Here is a 21,644-nt window from a genome sequence, read left to right as displayed (position 1 = left end):
GATGAGAGTAGAACCTAGGTTGAAACACTTCGTTGCTCTGGCCCTTTCGTTAATCATACCAGCTGTAGGTCTCTATGAAATTTTTCCTGTCAGATCTCTGATCTGTCATATTATTTTTCCTTTTCTTCACATTCCTCTAAAAGCTAGGTAATGAGGAACAGCAAGAAAAACTGCTCAGGGAGTGGCTGGACTGCTGCGTGACTGAGGGAGGCGTTCTCGTGGCCATGCAGAAGAGCTCTCGGCGGCGAAATCACCCCCTGGTCACGCAAATGGTAGAAAAATGGCTTGACCGCTACCGACAGATCCGGCCTTGTACATCCCTATCTGATGGAGAGGAAGACGAAGATGATGAAGATGAATGAAAAAAAAAATCCAAGAACAGAAGACCAAGGTATCAGCTCTGTGCGGGACCCCACATGAGTGTGTTGCTCCAAGCAGAGCACACGGCATGGAATGAAGCGAACCTGGCAGGTTCTGCTTGGAAGGGTTTTTTCTGATCCATACCCAACAGAGACGATGTGTCTGCTGCATGAGGAGACAGAACTTTGGACTACAGTTTGTAAAAAAGAAACAAAAAACTAATTTTATTAAGACAGAACTTTTTTCCTTTCAGATTGTAAATCTGTCTATAAATGTAACGCATGTGGTTGTGTAAGAAGTTGTGTAATAGGAAAAGTTGTACCAGCATCTTCATATTATTGAGAAGTTTTTCCAGCATGGGCACCTCCAAAAGCACATGGCAGGTCACTCTTTGTTCCTTTGAGATAATTCTTTTTAAAGTAGAACCTGGCATTCTACTTCCATCTGAAAAGATCCATTTTACATTCTGTCTCACTAGAGCTCGGTAGAGATTTGGAAACTTTTTGTACAAATTATCCATAGCAAAACATAAAAATAAAAACAAGCTTTTATTTTTTATTAGTAATTTAGTTCCTGTTGTGCCCAATAAAATCAAATCTTTAAGGAACAAACTGTAAGAAAAGTCAGAATTTTTTATTGAGTGAACTTCATGTAGACATCATTCCCTTGTTTTGAAAAGGGTTTTGGTTTCTCTTATTTTGTCTTTTTCAGTTTCTGATAAGCCGCCTTTTGGTATTTAGGTATTTATTTGTTTGGAAGAGTGCTCTTAAACTGAGGCTTCCTCCACCAGACTCTGGGCAGCAGTCTCCTTGTGAGTAGTTACCCCATGGATATACATTAGGGCAGTGGTTGGGGAGCCAGCCCACTTGAACTGAATGAATTATGTGAAGTCTGCTCACTTGCCTCTGTGGACATTAGACTCCCAGGTTGTCGTGCAGAGGGTCTTTGGATTCTTTATCATCAACTCTGCTTTAAGCAAATTGTGTTAGAAAGGCATGCCTTTGCTTGGGCTAATTGCGAATTTCCGTTCAGAATAGAATAAAGATTTTAAGAATGCAGTAAGGTGGTTTAAATGCATTGTATAATGAATTTCTCAGTGAGTAGTCTGAGAATTTTTGCATGTTGGTTAATTGTGGCCATTCTTATTTAAAGTTATAACTATAATCTTAGGTAGAAAAACTTTCTGTAAAAGTATTATTTGACCACTTCAGGTATACATTCAATACTGGGTAAAAATTTCAGACCTATCTCAGGAACACAAAAAGACTTAGTGTCCTGATAAGCACTTTGTAGACTATTGATGTGGCAAGGAATTTCAAACACACATACACACTCTTTCCCTTTGATAAAAAGGCTGTGAAAACCTTTTAATATTTGCTTCTTGTTTTCTTCTAAGTTCTATTTAGATGGTATTGAAATGTGCACAACCTCAGATTTGATGCTGAAATACTAAAAATAGTAAAATACCTGTGAGATGTCATCTCTTTAGTTCTTTCTTCCCTCCCTGAAAGGTGTTTCCAGGATGAAAGATTGCTGCTGCTGCATGCTAAAACTTGCAGGAAGAATATTTGCAATTGGATCCCATATAAATGAATTTTGATATAATATTGGTATGCTACTGTTTCAAGGGGCTGATGTTTTCTTACAAAATTGATCCTCTGGTTTGCTTTCGTTTTGGACAGTAATTAAGGATTTAGAAGGCTGCCATTCTGACTACTTAGCATAGCATCCCTATGAACTTTTCTTCATATATAGGAAGAATTCTTTAGTGGCCAGACAACCCATTCTAGTTGCGGTTAAGCCAGTTGAAGAAGACAGAGGAAAGGTTTGAGGGAGAAGCATCTGGTGGCTAGGGTCTCCAGGATAGTCAGTGCTGTTTGGGAAGCCGCAGCTCGGTCTTCGGCCTCCACGTGCTGTGTCTGCTGAGTGATGTGTCCCCTGAGGTGCCTCTACTTATAGATCAGTGACCCTGGCCACATCTAGCTTAACAGGTACAGCATTCTTCCCTGTGGGAAAGAACTATATATGTGTGTGTGTATGTGTGTGTGTGTATATATATATATATATATATATACGCTCCAGTTCTTAGGCTTCAGACTTGGCGGAGCTTTAAATGGTTTTCACAGCAGATTGGCTGGTAAAGGCTAACATTTTGGTGAGTCAATGCTATGTTAAGCTCTTGAACTATCAAACAGCCATAACTATCATCCCAAGACAGAATTTGCAGTCCTTTCTCAGATTCCATGTGGCGGGGTGACAGATAACTCAGTGTCTTTTGGTTGACTCTGGACGGTAATACCTGAACTGTATGGACTTGACTTTACGGTTCCTCTTGGGAGAATACAGCGTGGTGGTTTCTGTTCAAATTAAAAGACAGGATGTGGGCCTGCCTGCCTTTTCATGTCTTTGGCTCTTAGGCTCATCCTGTGACAGACGAGTCTGTGTTAAGGGGATACTGCTGCGCATGGGCGGGTGGGGCCTCCTTGGTGTGCAGATGTCATCCCTGCACTGATTACGCTTGACAAGTGGTTATGAAGATGACAGCGAACCGCCGCTCCGCTCCCCGGAGTGGTGATACAGGTCAGTAACCATGCGCTCCACCTCGATCCACGTCAGGTGGCTTTAATGTAATTTTTCACGGGAAAGTTGGGATAGGACCACCACCTTAAAATGAGTGAGGAGGTTGATGTTTTCAGTTGCCATGACTTTTTTTTAAATGGAAAGAGGCGGGGCAGTTGTAAAGGTGTTTGATATCTGGACTTGATGGACTTAACCAGCATTTACAGAAGGGATTTAATGCTATTTAAGAAAGGAAGACTTATTAAATCAACTGAAAGTTCTTCACACATGGAAATGACTGATGTTAATTATTTTGCAACATTTCTTTGTAAATATCATTTACAAACAATTTTTTGAGATTCACCTCCCTTTCCTGCATTAATGCTTGGGTCAGGTAATTTTACTTTTGGGTAAATTAAAATCAAAACTAAAACTTGACCAATTTTGTTTCTTGAATTAGTTCTAATCCACCCATTTCATCTTAAGAATGGACATATGTGAAGTTTTGGTTTATCACATGAAGTAATTATCAGCATTCTTGAGTCTGGTTATGAAATAGGAAAGTATTGTTAATCTTTGAACCTGGGAATAACAAGAGTTGGGAAAGAAATGGGCTAATTGAGTTAACATCTCGAGAGAACTTTTACATTAGTGAGATGTACTTGAATTTCAAAGCTTAACAGAAATTTTTATTACTTTTTATTGAAAACTGCACTGAACGCTAAATGTCCACCTTTACAATAAACAAATACAGTAACGGTAACTCACACTAAAACAAAACATATTTCTGATAGCCATTATTTTTCTGTTTGGGACAGTTTTAAAGGTTTTTTTTTTTCTTTTTGTCACAAAAACAGGAATGTACCTATACAAAGGCTCAAAATAGGCCATCTTTTAAACAAAAAGGCGATGATTCACAAAAGACTATGAATATAACATGTAACTAGTTGATACAAATCTAATAGGATTTGTTAAAATCAGTCACATCTAATAACACACCTGAAGTGTTCTTGTATAAAATATCACGTGAAGAAAAGAAGACTTTATCAATGTCTAAAAAAGTGGGTTTGTTCATAGACAATCTGACAAGTTACCATAAAAAGTGTTTCCTGAGACATAAGGAAATGCAACATTATTCTTCTTGAACCCTTTCAGTTCAAGACTTTCCACTCAATAAAATAGCTGAGGATCTGAAACTGAGAAAATATATTTGAGTACAAACAGCTTGTGAAACTTAATACTTTTTTCTTTTTTTGCATCATCAGAGGGTTTTACTGAACTCACAACCAACTTGCCCGCTCAGTACGCAGTTCAGATGGGAGAGAATTCTCTGTACAGGAGCCTGTACTGTCTTCAATCCCGTGCTCGCGGTGTCTAACACAGGCAGACAGCTTTCTCCCCATTTTGTAGTAATTTAATCTTCCTATTAGCAAAAGAGGTAACCAGCCCCGTGGACCGAAGGGACTAGAGTCATAGGGTGGGGATTTCCTCTTAATATTTTATTTTGATGTTTGGAACTCCTGATGCAACATTCTAGAGCAAGGTGTTCAGGACCTCCTGTGCCCAAGGGACTGATAAAGGAAAAAGATCTATTTATTCTTTGTGATTTGATGCACAGATGAAAAACTTAACACACAATAACAGAAGTTGGTCGTTAATAAATCACGTCCTAGTCTCTTTCAGCGCTTCCGCAAGCAGACGACGACATCTTCAGTTTTCCCACGTCTCGGCTTCTAGCTCTTCTGTAGCTGTAACACTGCAACGTCAATGATGCATATGTCCAGAATCAGTTAAAAAGACTGTCAAATTCCTTTTCTCTTAGTTCATTTTTCACTGTCTCTTGGTCCCAGGTGTATCTGAATGATTACCTTTCATCACTCGCTGCTATTGCTCGTTGGGGTGCTCTCGATTGTCCCCGTGTTTCGTGGGCTGGTTGGGAGAGGGAGCTTGGGAGGGATGTGCCACCGTGGGGAGGTTGTGGGTCACCGGGATGCCTCCGGGGATGATCCCTTCCATGGCAGCAGGAAGTCCTCCCGGAGCCACGCCCACGATGCCTGGCGGGTATCTGAGGCGCACACAAGAGAAAGGGCTGGTTAAGTTCAGGGTCAGGAAGTTGCCAACCTCTTGGCTCTGCCTTTTTTATGGAATGTATATAATAATAATTTCCTACCTGCAAAGCAAGGAGGAATACACACAGGAAATTTAAACACTGACATCTAATTCATAAACAATAAAGCACTAATTTTGTAGCTTTTAGACGACGGTGAATAACCCATACTAACTGTGTTTGGGGAAACTGTGTTGCACTGGGTAAACATTTCTGTACGAAACAGACTCAAGTTCTCCGGGTCTTCTATTGTCAATGGATTTAATGATTTCCTAACAGCATAGGCTTCCCTTGTGGCTCAGCTGGTAGAGGATCTGCCTGCAGTGCAAGAGACCTGGGTTCGATCCCTGAGTTGGGAAGATCCCCCAGAGAAGGGAAAGGCCACTCACTCCAGTATTCTGGCCTGGGTCGCAAAGAGTCAGACACGACTGAGTGACTTGCACTTCACTAATAGCCTGAAGTGCGCTTACTAAGTGTGACGTCCTACACTGGTTGGTTATGTGCTCCTGTAACAGATGCGGAAGGGCAGCAGGGCCGATGGTGAGCTGGCGATGGGCTGGAGGCCTGGCCCCCTGAAGATACCTGGAGGGCAGCTGCACACGGGTTCGTCTTACACTGCAGGCACAGGGATGGCTGTGTGTGTACGCAGTGCACAAACGTGACTCGGTACATGCACATTTTTTGAGGACAGAACGTACTTATGAGGCAGGGGCTTTAGAATTCATCTGAGTTACCCAGCCCTTCACAGTTGCGGTAAAGGGGATGGTGTTCCCCTCTGGAAGCTATGCTACTCCGCATCCTGGAGCCTGTGACAGTGAGTCTGGTCAGGGACCACGCAAGGGGACTCTTGCCAGACAGGATCCCTGTGAGCTGCAAGCCCTTCCAGCACAAGCAATTTTCCTAGGGGCCAAGGAGCCTTGCTGTGTCTAGACGAATAATTAGGATGTGACTCTTAAAGGGTACAGGGGAATCCAACCTGGGGCTGGGCTCAAGTGTGGCTTGAAAATGCTTATGGGGATAAAACACAAGCGGAACTTTAATAGAACCTGTGAAATGTAAATAAAGCCATGGGACCTGGGAAGAAATAACTTAGCTCTGCTTGCCCAGAGCAGGAGCTTTCATGTACAGGTCCTGTTACACACACTAAATATTTAATCACATCCTGGCACAGTGGTTCAAAGTCTGTATCCTTTAAAATAGAAATTTCAATTCTCAGCCCTGCCCCAAAACTTAAAATTTGCTCCACCGAAGCCAGGGATGAGGGGACGGGACTGGATTTCCCGCCAGTGCTCCCGTTGGCTTTATGCCCCCCACCCCCACCCCACCCCTGGGGAGCAGGGCCCTGGCCATTCCTCTCCTCACCTGTATGTGGCACCATTGAGCTCTGGATGAATTGCTTGCTGATCTATTACTGACCAGGGAGCTGTTGTGACAAAGAATTCCTTGTTCACACAGTTTCTTAAGCTCTCTGGGATGCGACCTGGAATAAGACGATTGAAATTAATCATACAATGAAGTTAAACATTATACTTAGCTGTTTTGGGGGAACAGCTACCACGCTAGTCTCTTTACTTCTGCACCATTTTAAAAGTCTTGTTTATAATACTGTGTATGTTTTGGTATTTTAGCCACAAGGCATGTGGGAATCTTCGCTCCCAACCAGGGATCAAACCCGCACACCCTGCGCTGGAAGGGAGAGTTCCAACCACTAAGCCTCCAGGGAAGCTTCCCCAAGTCTCCTACTGGTTAACAGGAAGGGCTGGCTCATAATTTCCCAGCATACGACCTGTTACAGGTCTGAGCCACATGGGTCCCTCAGCCTAACAGAAGGGCGGCTCCCCCTCCAGGTCCGCAAAACTTCACGTTGGGTAATACAAAAGGGGATTGGTTTCCTCTGAAAGAAGCACGGCCTAATTAACACATTTCTTCGACTTGACCCCTAAAAGCAATTCCTGCCCACGGCAAGCCCTCTCACCCTGACGTCTGCGGCCTGCTCACCTGTGATGGCCCGGCGGATCTCGGTGGCGGCCGCCTCCCGCATCTCCAGTGAGGCTTGCTCACTATACCAGGCTGTGTGGGGAGTACAGATGAGATTCGGTGCATCTTTCAAGGGACCCTGAGCAAAGCTGGGTGAATGTACAAAAACATAGGAAATGAGACGAGTGCACATCACTCCCTGTCCGACTGGTCAAACAGGAGCTCTTGGCCATGTGGGATGTTAGCTGACGCAGATAAAACAGGGATTCTGCAGGGTGTGTTCTATGGGGTTGGGACTTTCAGAACCCACTCATACAACTGCTCTGTAATGACAATGTCAGGAGTACTCAGGAAGAGGAAACAGTTCTCTGGAGGACTGACTGGCCTGCCTCTCACTGGGATGGTCGGGCTGTGGACACAGCCTGCTCTCCCTATTTTTCTGCCGGCCCCCTTTCTGGTGATCTTTGGGGGAACTTCTAGCCCTTTTACCCTTTGTGAGAATACAGTACAGCCCTTAGAATGGAGTCCTTTAGCCTCTGGTTAAAGCCTCCTCCCCAGGACCTGTCTGGGCAGCTGCCCCAAGTTCACAGCGAGGAGTTGGGTGAGGACCTGGGTCCTACAAGTCCCTGTGTGAGTCCTGAGCTCCAGCTGCAAACATCTCCACAGTCTCCCCAAACCAACCTGAAAGGCTCCGACTCGTGCACGTCGAGGGCCGCCCCTCGTATCCTGCCTTCTTTGAGGGCTTGGGCTAAGGCTTTCTCATCCACCAGTCCACCGCGGGCTGCGTTCACTAGGAAGGCGCCTTGCCTCATCTAGGGGGGTGAGGGGGGCAGGGTGGGAGAGAAGCTGGTGAGCAGATGCTGCCCCCTCGGGAGGTTTCAGGAGGGAGGTGGGGCTGCAGGAGTTTCCCATTTCCCCTTCATTTGGAGAGAAGTTCTCCAGTGTCGTTTCCATTTACCTGCTTTATAGTGAAGTCATTGATGAGGTGGTGGTTATGCTCGTTGAGATTGCAGTGCAGGGAGACGCAGTCGCTCTGGTACAGTAAGTCCTGCAGGGTATAGACCCTCTGCACGCCCAGGGACCGCTCCGTCCCATCCTGCAAGTAGGGGTCATAAAATAGGACGCTGAATCCAAAGGCCTTGGCTCGAACGGCAACCGCCTGCCCCGTGCGACCTGTGCGGAAAGAGAGCGTCCCGGTGAGTGAGGCCGGCCCCTCCTGCCGCTCCTCGTCACCAGGCTGGGGGGCCTTGCGGGGTGTGCCCCACCTCTGCTGCCTGCATTTCTGGGACTGGGAAGCTGGGCTGGCCGTGCCTGCTGGCAGTTGGAGCCAAGCAGTGGTGGCTGCTGAAGGACCTGAACACCCAAGGTTTGGCAATGCCACGCCAGCACTTCTTCCTTCCAGGGTCACTTGGGCAGAAGCCAGGCCAGCTCCCTGGGTGAGCAATGCAATGCTGATCAAGTGTACTTACTATCAGATGTTGCTTTTTTTCAAACAGTCATTGTTATGCACATTTTCAAACATAACCAGAGAGAACAATCCAGTGGCCTCCACGTGTCTGTCTCCTGCCTCCCAACCACCAGCATTCTCTCCCTCCGTATTTATCTTTCCCCTCCTTGTTTGCTTACACAGCAGCCTTCTTAAGCTGAGCTTCATCTCGTTATTGCTCTCACTGTTGAACCAGGACTGTTCTCTTATGTAATTACCACCAGGTTTGTTTGCTCATGAAGGGGGTAAACTGATCACTGCACTCTGGCCTGAGCGCTCATTGCCATGGGGAACCGGTCTGGTGGGGCTCTGAGCTTGTGTGGAGTGTGGACTGGGCCCACAAGTCACCTAACAGGACGCAAAGGCTTCCCTGACTCCCACTGACCCCCAGGGGTGGAGCACTTTACTTTCCAAAGCAGTTTTCAGCTGGAACACAAAATGGTGTGAATGATGTTTGAAGGGGCCAATTCGGGGACAGCACAGAATAAATCCTGGTGGGAAGACCACTGCTCCACTGTGCAGGAGGGGAAAGGGACAGGAAGCCCACCGGAGGGCAGGGGGTGGCGGACCGGCTCCCCCTCCAGCGGAACCGGCATCTCAACAGGCAGCACTGGTAACAGCGGCTGTGCTTTGGAGGCGAAGGTTTCAGAAGGCCCTTCGGAAGGGACAGCTGCAGGGGTCACCAGGATACTCCTCATGCCAGCCGTCCCCAGGGTCACCACTCACACACAGTGAAGCAGGAACTACAGCCACACGCGGCAGAAGAGCTGCCATGACAGATGGGCCGGAACAAGGGCGACCGAAAGACCCTCCTCTAATGAACCTGAGATGTGGGACACGGCCCCGCCACGCGGCTGCTGGGAGCTCACAGCCAATACCAGAACACCCCCAACTCTGCTTCGTGGGTCCTCAGCACCACCCCCACTGCCCCGTGTCCTGACGCTTTAAGGGGAGACGGGGTCTGGGTGGCGGTTCCAGGGGCTGAGGGTCACGGCCAGTTTCAACGTCACGTCTCACGGCTCTGCGGCTCGCAAATTCACAGACGCTCATCTTTCCACCATGGGGCTTTCCTGACTAAACTGTACAATACCTGATGCTGAATTCTCTTACTGACTTGGTCAAAACCCAGTCTGGCCTTGGTGTGTGTACACACTGTCCCCGATGGCAGGCTTTCCCTTCATATTTTCAAGCTTGTTCGCAACTTGGAGGTCAAACCCAGTGTCGGAGATCCCAACTGTCCTGGCGCGTGCGTGTGGTGTGGTGTGGTGTGTGAGTTGTGTTGTGTACACACGCTGTCACTGACGGCAGGCCTTCCCTCCAGACTTGCATGCTCGTCCCCAACCTGGAGGCTGGCCTTGATCACTGCCTTTGGGCCAGTGCGGGCCGGGGTCAAGCTCGGGATGGCCCGTCCAGGGCCCCACGTGATGGCATGAACTGGGTTTGGCGGCACCTGCTCCACACTCGGGGGCCCGCTGCTGCAGCTGGGCAGAGTCTTAGGCAAGTGGGTGCTTCCAGCCCTGGATGGCGGGCAGCAGGGGGCGAGGCTGCCCACGACCAAGCCCCCTCCTGTCTCGGATCCGCCTGCAGTTCTGGGAAGCTAGAGAGAGACCAGCAGAGGCAGCAGGGAGAAACGGTGTATGGGGCGCTGTGACCGGGGTGGGGGTGGGGGGCTTGGATTACAGCCTGCAGCAGGTGGGCTGGCATCACGGGACTGGCTTTCAGAAGGCGGATGGGGAAGGATACAGTGCGAGAAATGACCCCTCTAAGAACCTGCTGTGATGCCTGGTCAGAAGCCATGGAAACGAGTGTTCTTCCATGTGGCCAGGCCACTCGCATGGCAAGGGTCTTAATGGTGGCCAGAGCCCACCGGGGGCAAGAACACATGATGGTCTAAGAACCAGTTCCAAGGCCCACCTCCTAGAGCAGCAGGAAGCCCTTCGGCACCAGCAGAGGGTGCTACGGCTCGGCACCAGCGTTTCTTAGTCCTTTTCCACCTTCCACTCAAGAAAAAACAAAGCTGGACTCTTGTAACAAGTTTACCTCCGCGAGTGTGATCACCCGACACCTGGGCTCTTAGACTCAAGACTCAGGTGCGGGAAAGATGTGCGTTCCTGGAAGACGCTCCCTCTACCTGTTGAAGGTGGCACCATGGCCATCCCAGGGGTCCTGTTATTCAGAGACAGAGCTCCAAGCTCAGGGCTGAGGAACAGCTTGGGGGAACCTTCTGGAAGCCAAGCCCTGCAGACAGCACCGACCCCATGAGATTCTCATGCCTTCTTTGAGTTCTAAGGGGCAGCTGCTGTGTATCACTCATCCCCAATGTACAGACGGGGGAGACTGAGGCAGAGAGAGGTCCAGTCCTGGAAGGTCCTTGAGGTAGAGTTCTTGACCTTTCCTCAAGGTCACAGAACTGGAAGGAGCAGGACTGACATGCAGCAGCCAGCAAGAGCCCCCTCCTGTTTGACTCGGGCCCCTGTGTTGCCTACAGCCTGGCAGTCCGGCTGCTCTCCACCCAGTGTGGCCCCCCACCAGCTCCCCACAGGGCTAACCCGCCCCAGGCCCGCCCAGAGCGGCCAGCTGGGTCTCATGTTTCCCCTGGTGAGTTTTCCAAGCTGATGATCTGACCGTCTGGCTTGAAATCCTTCAGAAACACCCACCCCTGCCTGGCACCTTCGGGTGCTCAGCCCGGCCTGCTGCCCAGGTTTCCACCCAGGCACCAGCTGCCAAGCACGCCACTGCCCTTCACCCTCTGCCCCTGGGGGTGGTCAGGGAGCACAGTCCCTCCCTGGGGATGCTCTCCTGCCGCCTCCTCCCTTCCCCACACCCATCAGGCAGTGTATTCCAAAAGCAGTCCCCATCTTCCCTGGGGGTCAGCTCCCTAGCCAGCTTTGACCTCTGACCTCCCAAGCCACGCAACCATAGCCCTCCTCTGGGCCCAAGAGGGCCTCCTACAGCTGCAGTGAAGCCTTCCCGAGGGTCCCTGCGGCAGCCCCTCCCCGGGCGGTGGGCGGGGCGCACTTACCGAAGCCAATGAGGCCCAGTGTCTCCCCGCGGATGCGGGCGGCCCCCGAGGCGACCTCCCGGATCTGCTCAACGCTCTGCACCCTTGTGCCTTCCCGCAGCGCCTGGTACAGCCAGGTGTTCCGCCGGTACAGGTTAAGGATGTGGCAGATGGTTGAGTCCGCCGTCTCCTCCACTGCCGCGGACGGGATGTTGCACACGGCGATCCCTGGGAAAGACAGGCCAGGCGCGGGGATCAGGCCAGGCGCGTTCCGTGGGGAAGCGCCAGGGCTTCCAGGCCACCCAGGGCGGCAGCGTTGGCCGGTGCAAGCCACTCGGTGCGCGTGTCGTCCTTGTGGGTCAGGGTCTCTGTGGCCTGGGGGCCTCCAGCCCCACGGCCATCCCAGGAGGATTGCTGTCCAGGGCTTGGCTCACCACCCCTCAGCCCCTCACTGACCCCACGTCCCCCCCACCCAGTGCTTCTAGACCTACGTCTCTGCGAAGTGAGCAGCGAGCCAGCTCTGACCACCACCTTCCTCCAGTGGCAGGAAGGCAGCGAGCAGGCCCCGCCCCTGACGGGCCTAGGGGCCTGGAGACCCAGAGGTTCCTTGCCACGCATGAACTCCTGGATCCTGCTCTCGAGGTGGGGCTGGGGTATGGAGACTGGCCTTTTGTTGAAAATTGTATTCTAAGAGTCTAAAGTCATGAATGTGTTATTGCTTTTTTTTAAAAAAAGGCAAGACAGAATTAGAAACAAACACCTTCAAGGCTCGCGGGCTGGGACAGGATGCATCTGTCGTCCAGTCTCACCTTTGTCCCGCGGACCCCAACCCCTCTCCCGCTCGGGTGGAAAGAAGATCGAGCGACAGGTGCCCACCCAGCTTTTGCAAAGCATTGCAGGGCTGACAGCAGCTGCAGAAGACTGAGCCCTCGGGGTCTGCATGAGGAGCAGAGATGAAGGCCAGTCTGCCAGCACCGGGAAGCCTTTGGGGAGTCCTGCCCCAGGTCTCACGTGGGAAGGGCCTGGGCACTGACTCTCCTCACTGGCCGGGGGAGGAGTATTTCTCAGACCGGGGAGGGACAGCTCCTCCAGCTGCCCAGCAGGCCTGCAATGACCCCCCCTGCCCTGCCCCAACAAAGGCCTGAGGCGGCCTCTCAAGCAGCTTTCCAGGAGGGACGCAGGTGTCCGGATGGCCCAGTGTGGCGGCCTGGCTGCAAAGGTCTGCCCTGAACCCCAGGCGCAGGAACCCAGCAAACCCAGCAGGGCTGCAGCTTCGGGCCCCTGCCTTCCTCTGTCTCCCGGTCAGGGGTGGGGGCACAGGGTACCTGCAGCTGTCCTGCAGGGACAGGACACAGGACCCACTCCGTGGAGCACCCCCTTCTATGTCATCACCCCAAGAGAGCGGCCCTGAGCTTGGCAAACCCCCAGGAGGAGCTGCTTTTGCTCTCTGCTCTCATCTGCTGACCTGGGCCAGACTGGACACCAGATCAGCAAGCTTGCCAGAAAAGCTCAGAGGGATGGTGCTCGGTCTGGGCCCGGGCTCTCGCCAGCCACTGTCCGCCTCATCCTGCTCCTTCCTGGACCCTGGGGCAACACATCCTCTACCTGCCCAGGCCCTAGGGCGCGCTGGAGGAGAGCTGCTTTCCTGGGAACACACGCCAGGAACCCGGGGCATCGTCCAGAGGGGCAGACATGGGCCACCTGTTCTTCCATCCTCATTACAGGTCAACTGACCGAACAAGTGGCGAAGGGCACGTGCAGACAAAGGACGGCTGGATGGAGGCCCGGGCTCCTTCCGCAGATTCCACATTTGAAAACACCCCTTTTCCGACAGCCCAGCAGATGTCCCTGAAGCCGCGCTCTTATCAGATCGGAGCAGGGTCAGTGAAAAGGCCTCCGTGGACACGCAGTTTACATCCTCCAACCCGACATTGCAGGCCCCTGGCTGGCCTCTGCGGTGGGGGTGGGGGTAAGGGCCTCGGGGCCCCACTCGGGTGCAGCCCCCGAGACTGCAGAGATGGCAGGCGCCTCCCCCATCCAGCCCGCCCCCGCCCCAGAGGAATAGCTGGGTCTGGGCAAGGAAGCCCGATGGCATACACGTGTGGGTGGCCACGCCACGAGGGGCCACACCGTGGAGACGGGAAGGGGGGGCGGGGCGGAGGGAAGGGTGCAGAGCCCTCGGGGAGCCAGGCCCCACTTTCTCAGTCGCTGCTTGAACTTGGGACCTCAGCTCCATCCAGAGCACAAAGAACATTTGTTTTCAAACAAAAACATTCTTCTGGCGCCAGGGGAAAATGGAAAATTTTAGTTTACATTAGACATGCTTCTGGAGGCTCACATCTTCCCCAAGCTTCTCTGTGGCGACAAAGAGGGGCTGAGAGTGACTCAGGGTGGACGTGGGAGCCCCCCTCGGCCAGACCCCTGTCGTGACCCTTCTCTTGGACAGGGTCAAGTGAGCCCTGGGGAAGGGGTTGAGATGCTGGAGACTGGCCAGGGGGCACCCAGAAAAAACCAAGATTGATCTTCTGAGCCACCTGCCACAAGGCACCCCACTCGGGATGGGTGAGGGGAAGAGAAGAACCCGAGGGGCAGGGACCACCTCCTGCTTTTTCCTCGGGGGTCACCTGGGCGGCAAGCCCCACCTGCTGGGGCCCAAACTCCCAGAGCACCTGCCAGATCGCACAACAGGCCGGTGCCCTCATGGAGAATCAAACCAGACTCAGCACCACTCAGAACAGGCCCCACTGGGGTCAGGGTTCCCCCTGCTTCCTGCTGGTGCCCATAAAACTCCTCCTGCGGCTCAGGAACTGGGTGTGGCCCTGAGGCACGCAGGGGACCTCAGCAGGGAGCTGCAGCCCACCGGGCGCACCCAGCTGGAGAGGCAGCAGGTGGCTGTCAGTGGGCTGCGGCCAGAACCATCAGGTCCCACGTGCGTAGGTGGTCACACGCAGGTGTGACACTGAGCTGACTGAGCCAGGCACCACGTGTACCCTCCTGCCTGTTGCTGGAGCAGGCAGGGGCTCAGAGGCCTGGGTTCCTGGGCACTGGGAGGTGCCTGCCTCAGCCTCATGGTTGCAGAGCACCAGGCAGATCATAACCTGCGTACTAGGTGCTGGGTCGACATGCTTCAAGACAGCAAGGAAGCTGACTTCAGAAGGGCTTGTCCAGCAGGACCTCCCTGGCCCCTCCAAAGACAGCAGGGCAGCCTGGGAACCCCTGTGGTCAAAGCTTGGGCCCCTTGGTGGTGGGGTGACGGCAGTGGAGGTGATGGAATTCCAGCTGAGCTATTTCAAATCCTAAAAGATGAGGCTGTTCAGAGTGCTGCACTCAACACGCCAGCAAATCTGGAGACCTCAGCAGTGGCCACAGGACCTGAAAAGGTCAGTTTTCATTCCAATCCCAAAGAAGGGCAATGCCAAAGAATGTTCAAATTGGGCCCTTGAATCTCTGCCAACGTTCCAACATGCTTAGTGCCCACGTCAGGTGCCAGGCCGCCATGCCAATGCCCTCCCTCGGGGCGTGGAGCCCCGCCTTCGGGTGCCCATCTGCTGGGTGGGCGGGGGGACGCTGGGCAGTGGCCCCCCTGCACTGCCCTGACCTGGGAAGGTTCCCGTGTGGACGGCGGCCCTGGGGAGATGGTGCCACCCCAGGACCTGAGGAGACTCAGAAAAGGGCGCCCCCCACCCCAGGAACACCACGCTGTGCACTCAGCGAGAGCAACCTCAGGTTGGTGGGTCCTGGCTGGCTGGCACAGGGCTGCAGCCGCTCACGCAGTCCCCTCTGCAGGGGAGGGCTTGTGGCTTCATCTGGCTCACGTCCTTCCCAAGTGAGAGAGCCCAGAACAGCCCCCAGGCCCCTCGATGGGGCCTCTGCCTCCAGCAGGGAAGTGTGTCTGGCTGGCTAGGTTCCCTCTGAAACCAGCTACCACCCTCCTGCCCGGAGCCAGCAGGGCGCTGTCTCAGTTCCGGCCTCATCTGCTCCATCGGGCACTCAGCAGGCACCGCCGGACACTTACCGAGTTCGCCTGCAGCCTTGATGTCGACGTTGTCATAGCCGCTGCCTATCCGCACGATCACTCTCAGGGCCTTGAACTTCTCCAGGTCCTCCCTGGTGAGCGTGATGGTGTGATACATCATGGCACCGACTGCCTCGTTTAAAACCTGTGAAGGGGCGAGCAGAGCACAGTTGGAGGCCCCCATCGCCCTTGAGTTCTGGCAGGAAGATGACCGGTGAGGGCGCGGCCTGGGTGTCCACGGCATCCCCCTAGGGGAGAGGGCCCTGGTGGGGCTCTGGGGGCCTGCTGGTGACTCTGGGTGATGCCAGGGAACGGGGGCAGGGGGCAGCCTCAGGGACGAGGGGCAAGGCACTGGCCAGCCGAGACCAGGGTAGAAAGAAGTGGGGCCTGGCAGGGGCGCTCGCTGAGTGCCAGCTGCTGCCACCTGACCTAAGGGGCGACCCCAGCCGGGCGGGCAGGATGGGGCGGGGCCCACCTTCTCGTGGATCTCCTGGGTGGACTGTGCGTCGCAGAAGGCCACGGTGGCCAGGTCCTTCAGGATGGGCATCTCTACGGTGCAGTCTCTGCCGTCGAGCAGCGCCACCAGGGGGCGGGGGTGCAGGGGGCCGTTCATGATCTGGGGGCGGATACCTAGGAGGAGGGAGGGGACAGGGTGCGTGTGCCAAGTGGCCGGGGATCCCCCAGGGAGGTGCCCCAACTCCAGCATCCACATGCGTCCCTCCTGGGAGGATTCTGGGACCAGCCCAGGAGACAGAGAAGGAACATCTGAGCAGCTTATTTTGACAGAGGAGCTAAGATGCCCCCCTACGGGGCCACATGCGGCCAGCTCTATCGCCATGTGGGATCGGGTCAAGCCCACACCCGCTGCTGCCACCAGGGACAGCCTTGGGGCTGCCCGGCTGCCCCTAAACCTCCAAGACCCAGAGACCTCAGGACATCCGAGGGGGTCTAGCCCACGGCTCCTGGAGGTAGAGCAGACTTCACTTGGCCCCTATGCTGTGCCTTGTTGTCCCCGCCAGGCCCCGCTGCCCTTCTAAACACGCGTGACATGTGCCGAAGTGAAACAAGAGGGACACGCTAGGGCGCCAGCATACTGCGGGAGGAAGCCGAAGGTCCAATCCTTCGGCCACCTGATGCGAAGAGCCGACTCATTAGAAAAGACCCTGATGCTGGGAAAGATTGAAGGGGGCGACAGAGGATGGGATGGTTAGATAGCATCATCGACTCAAGGGACGTGGACCTGAACACACTCTGGGAGACAGTGGAGCACAGAGGAGCCTGGCGTGCTGTGGTCCACGGGGTCACAAAGACGTGGACACGACCGAGCGACTAAACGACACCCTGTAAGAGCTTCCTGGAGGAAACCCTGGGCAACGGGCGCCCTCCCACTGCGCTCGGTGAGGAGAAGCAGTCAGGCTGAGGTGGTGGAGGAGGGGCATGTGTGTATGAGAGTGTGAGTGTGTGTGTGGGGTGTGCATGTGGTGTGGTGGTGGTGATGGGGGGTGCAGGAGGCCTGCTGGGGACTTGACAAAAGGAATCTTCTCAAAGGACCACAGTGCAAGTCAGCTACCTAGACCAGCCAGAGCTGTTTTCATGTGCTGATGGTTCCAGTGGAGACAAAGGATGCTGGCCCCACAGCTGGCGAGGGGGCGGGCCTGCCCGCACGCTGCCTAAGGCCACATTCTCCAGTGGCGCCGTGCCTCCAACCCAAATGACGGAGGGCTGGTCTGCCCTCCGCTGTGGGGACCCATCATCGGGGCACACACGTCAGCCCAGGGCCACTCATCCTCTATGACCAAACCATTCCCTTCACGTTCACACTGGAAGGTCTTGGATTTTTGGCCCCCATGTTCAATCACCTTCCTGGGCTTCCCTGATAGCTCAGTTGGTAAAGAATCTGCCTGCAATGCAAAAGGCCCTGGTTTGATTCCTGGGTCGGGAAGATCCTCTGGAGAAGGGATAGGCTACCCACTCCTGTTTTCTCAGGCTTCCCTGGTGGCTCAGCTGGTAAAGGATCTGCTTGCAATGTGGGAGACCTGGGTTCGATCCCTGGGTTGGGAAGATCCCCTGGAGAAGGGAAAGGCTACCTGCTCCTGTGTTCTGGCCTGGAGAATTCGATGGACTGTATAGTCCATGGGGTCCCAGAGAGTTGGACACGGCCGAGCGACTTTCACTATGTTAAATCACCACGACCCATCCCTGGGCTTCAGGAGGAACTACAGCACCAGGTGGCCAGGACAGGGCCACTCCTGTTTTCTTATCAAATCACAAGGGGCAGGGGGGGTGGTGTGTGTGTGTGTGTGCGTGCGTGCGCACGCGCGCACGCTGGGGTGTGCTGGGTGGTGGGGGCAGGTGTGTGTGTGTGTGTGTGCGTGTGCGCTGGGGTGTGCTGGGGTGTGCTGGGTGGTGGGGGCAGGTGTGTGTGTGTGCGTGTGTGTGTGCGCTGGGGTGTGCTGGGTGGTGGGGGCAGGTGTGTGTGTGTGTGCGTGCGTGTGTGCGTGCTGGGGTGTGCTGGGTGGTGGGGGCAGGTGGCCTGCCGGGGACTTGACAAATGAATCTTCTCAAAGGACCATAGTGCAAGTCAGCTGGTATCACAGATCACAGGTCCCAAGACAGCCTTCCACACATCTGAGGTTCTCAGATGTTCAGATAAACTCTGACGATGGCCACTGCACCAGGGCCAGGCCGAGCACAGAATCTCTTTATTCTCTTCAGCACCGGGCTCACTCAGGCTCCCGAAGGCCAAAGCAGGAGCCGCTGACGTGCTCACCCATGGGACCTCAGTCTCCCAGCCCAGAACTGCTGGAAAGGGCTCCCCTCGCGGCTGCCATGAGATGGCCATGGGTGAGGCCCCTCCTCAGTCGGCCACCAGGGCTCAGGACCCGGCCCCCCAGCGCCCGCACGACCTGGATGTGTCCTGGATGGTGCTCCCACGCCACAGCTGCAGCTTCAGGAGACAATCGTCTCTTTGAACTCTAGCAGAGAAAAGCCTTTTGTTCTGGCCTGGGAAGAACCAGCCGGGGTGGCTGGGGGCAGCAGGCTACCTCTGGGCAGCGCCTGGCTGGGGATCACGAGTGATCAAGGTCCCTCCCAGCCCTCAAGTGGCAGCCAGACCTTTACTGCCTCCTCGGGACCTGGTTCCCCCAAGGGGGGCGGTGGCCAAGTAAAGCTGCGTTCCCGAGTGGGGACAGGGTCCCCAGCCCACATCCCACAGCACTGAGGCCAGCTGCTTGTTGGGGGGGCTGGTGCGCACCCCACGAGCATCCTGCTTTGCCCCCAACGGAAAGGTCCATGAGAGCCGAGGTGCTGTGTGCAGATGGGGATAACATACCCCAAAGACCAAGAACGATATCTGCAGACAGGATCCCTGGACACCCCGCAGAGGGAGAAGTGGGGAGCAGGGATGTCACCTGGCACCCACACCCTCCCCTCACCCCTGAGACGGCACCGCTGTCCTGTTAGCAGACAAGGAAGAAGCACAAGGTGGAAAGTACTTCACCGGAGGAGACAGTTGGGGGTGGGGGTGGGGGGCGGGGGCAGCCGGTGCCAACTTGGGGTCCACACCCACCCTGAGAGTGAGATGGCGAGACAAGCCCGAAAGGACCCATTCTCTTCCTCCAGCTTCTCCTCGCCCCCAACACCTCCTACAAAGCCCAAGGCTGGGCTCCTGGAGGACCTCGTGGGCAAACGTGCTCACTTGGCCCAGGCTATTCCTCCCACTGGGTGAAGAACACCCCAACTTCACTCCAGGGTTGGGGGGCGGTGTGTGCTGTCAGGAGGGTTAACCAGACAACATTTGTAAAGTTCATGGTCAGGACTAGAGATCCAAGCAGTTAATTAAAAAGTCATCACAAGGGAAAACAACAGTGGGTACCAGGCAGGCATCTGGAGAGGCTGAGGGGCCACTGCTGCAACGCGTCCATCCACAGCATCAGTCCATGCATCCCGTTACCTGGGAAACAAACTCTGGGTTGCCTAGCGATTGCCTCCCTCCCTGACTTGGGTTGTCTTTCTCTTTGGCGTAACCCACCCTTTGCCCTCGTTCAGGCTGGGCATGCAGAACGCACAAGACCCATGGGCTTCCTGAAGCCTGAGGTTCAGATATCCGCCTCAAGCTCTCTATGGTAAGGCAGGAGTCAGAGATGCAAAGGGGACCATGAGGCTCAGGTGCCAAGGCTGGGGAAGGATGCTGAGGGCGGATGGCTGGCTGGCACGTGGGAATGGGCGAGATTCACAGGTATTCTGGATGAAGTGCAGGGACCAGTGTAGAGCCAGGCTTTAAGGGGGCCACATGAGGCCCCCAGCACTGAAGACAAGATGGCTTAGCCAGGTCACTGTCAAGGTCGGCTTCTACAAAGGGGCCATGCTGGATAGACAATGCTCCTTCAGTTCCAGATGGGACTCATCAACCGCATGCTTCAGAATCCAGTTAATTTCAAGCCACTGTGCCCAGAACCCACTGTGCCTACAGTCTTGCTGGAGGAACCCAGTAAGAGCCCAGGAAATGCCAGGAAGATGAAGTAGCAATTAGACTTTACATCTCACCTCACATTAACTGAGACATTCTCCAGTGCTTCTGGCAACTTGAAACATTTTTAACTGTATGAAATTAAAAGACGCTTGCTCCTTGGAAGAAAAGTTATGACCAACCTAGACAGCATATTAAAAAGCAGAGATGTTACTTTGGCAACAAAGGTCCGTATAGTCAAGGCTATGGTTCTTTCCAGTGGTCATGTATGGATGTGAGAGTTGGACTATAAAGAAAGCTGAGCACCGAAGAATTGATGCTTCTGAACTGTGTTGTTGGAGAAGACCCTTGAGAGTCCTTGGACTGCAAGGAAATCCAACCAGTTCGTCCTAAAGGAGATCAGTCCTGAATATTCATTGGAAGGACTGATGCTGAAGCTGAAACTCAGGGACCAAGGACCCAGCAGAGGCCAAGAAAGCACCTGATGAGGAGGATCAGAGGGTCCTGGCGGCCCTCAAGTCAGGCTGACCATTGCCCTTCTCCAGTCTCCCTTCCCGTTGATGAACTCACTCCACCCATTTCAGAATAATTCCAACTGCACCTGGACACACCTCGGAAGGCGTATCAGTGCACTTTCAACAGCTCATCCAGCATTAGGTCTGCAGGGCAGAGAAAGCTCAGCCGACTCCCCTGGTGTCAATTACTTGCTGGTTTCAGGCTTGCTTCCTCACAAGCAGGGACGCAGCGCCCCAGCTCAAGGCTACCTCTGATGTCTGCCCCAGGCCTGGCGTTGCTTCGAGCTGCAGCTGCACACAAATAATTGTGCAATTAGACACACTTAGTGGAAAACAAAGACCACACCAGGCTGAGTTGCTGGAGGTTTGTTAAGAGTGACCAGCAGTCCAGTGAATGCCAAGTTCAAAGGACTCTATGAATTCCAAGGTGGAAAGGGGAGGGCCCCCGGGAGACGTCGGTAAACTTCGGGCCCCCAGCCTTGATGCCACCTTATCTGGAAAACAGCACCAGCTCCTTCCCCCAGGCTGACGGGGCTGCAGTCGAAAAAATGGGAAGACGTGCTCATGCCATGCAGAGTGGCCCTGTGGCGTATTTCCTGGCCTTTCTGGACACTGAGTGAGTTCAGCGGACATCCTTCCACAGAACCATGCATCATTTTCTAAAGGTTGGCTTCTGTCACTTGCAACTTAAGAACCAAACTGTCTGAGACGTGATTTTGCAGCTTTCGGATTTTAGTCGTTGAACAATTTTACCCTGAAGATAGTGGCTGTGATAATCATGTTTGACCCAGCAGGCAGAGAGGCCTCTTTTAACAATGGACCAGATTTTAGGAAGTGTCTCCACACTGCAGCAACCTCAGAGTCCCCAAAGCCAGGCTGGCCAGGATAATGGATGACAGTCACGTGTGTGGACGGCCACACCTGTGCAGGGTCACCTCTCTGCTCACAGACGGGGTTGGGCAGGTACAGCGAGGCTGCCGTTTGAGGCCTCACAGGACGCACAGATGGGGCTGGGACCCCTGAGGGAAGAGGATCTGCCATGCATCCCAAGTCCATCCTAAGGTCTTCCCTGCTGCCCGGGATTCTCTGTGCGGTACCACTGGTCTTGACAGCTGACACCCTGAGCAAGCACCCGGAAAGGCCAGCACATGGAGAC

At 53.9% G+C, this 21,644-nt stretch overlaps 2 protein-coding genes across 3 annotated transcripts in view; one reads left to right on the top strand and one right to left on the bottom strand.

Annotated features, from left to right (window-relative positions):
* ZRANB1 (zinc finger RANBP2-type containing 1) overlaps positions 1-3,357 on the top strand; it is a 69,463-nt gene extending 66,106 nt beyond the window's left edge. For both annotated transcript variants that reach the window (XM_027528539.1, XM_027528540.1), the window contains one exon: positions 144-3,357. In XM_027528539.1, the coding sequence (XP_027384340.1) occupies positions 144-362 (219 nt within the window). In that variant the 3' untranslated portion in view covers positions 363-3,357. The remainder of the gene's footprint in view (positions 1-143) is intronic.
* A 224-nt stretch (positions 3,358-3,581) lies between these two features.
* The window catches only part of CTBP2 (C-terminal binding protein 2), a 35,581-nt gene continuing 17,518 nt past the window's right edge, over positions 3,582-21,644 (bottom strand). Inside the window, 8 exon segments of the mRNA XM_027528538.1 lie at positions 3,582-4,984; positions 6,389-6,506; positions 7,025-7,152; positions 7,685-7,815; positions 7,962-8,176; positions 11,512-11,718; positions 15,506-15,650; positions 15,981-16,135. Of these exon segments, the coding sequence (XP_027384339.1) occupies positions 4,804-4,984; positions 6,389-6,506; positions 7,025-7,152; positions 7,685-7,815; positions 7,962-8,176; positions 11,512-11,718; positions 15,506-15,650; positions 15,981-16,135 (1,280 nt within the window). The 3' untranslated portion in view covers positions 3,582-4,803.

The sequence above is a fragment of the Bos indicus x Bos taurus genome, chromosome 26, assembly GCF_003369695.1.
Source record: "Bos indicus x Bos taurus breed Angus x Brahman F1 hybrid chromosome 26, Bos_hybrid_MaternalHap_v2.0, whole genome shotgun sequence".
Lineage (NCBI taxonomy): Eukaryota > Metazoa > Chordata > Mammalia > Artiodactyla > Bovidae > Bos > Bos indicus x Bos taurus.
The sequence above is the reverse complement of the archived record's forward strand: the minus strand, read 5'-3'. Positions and strand labels throughout refer to the sequence as shown.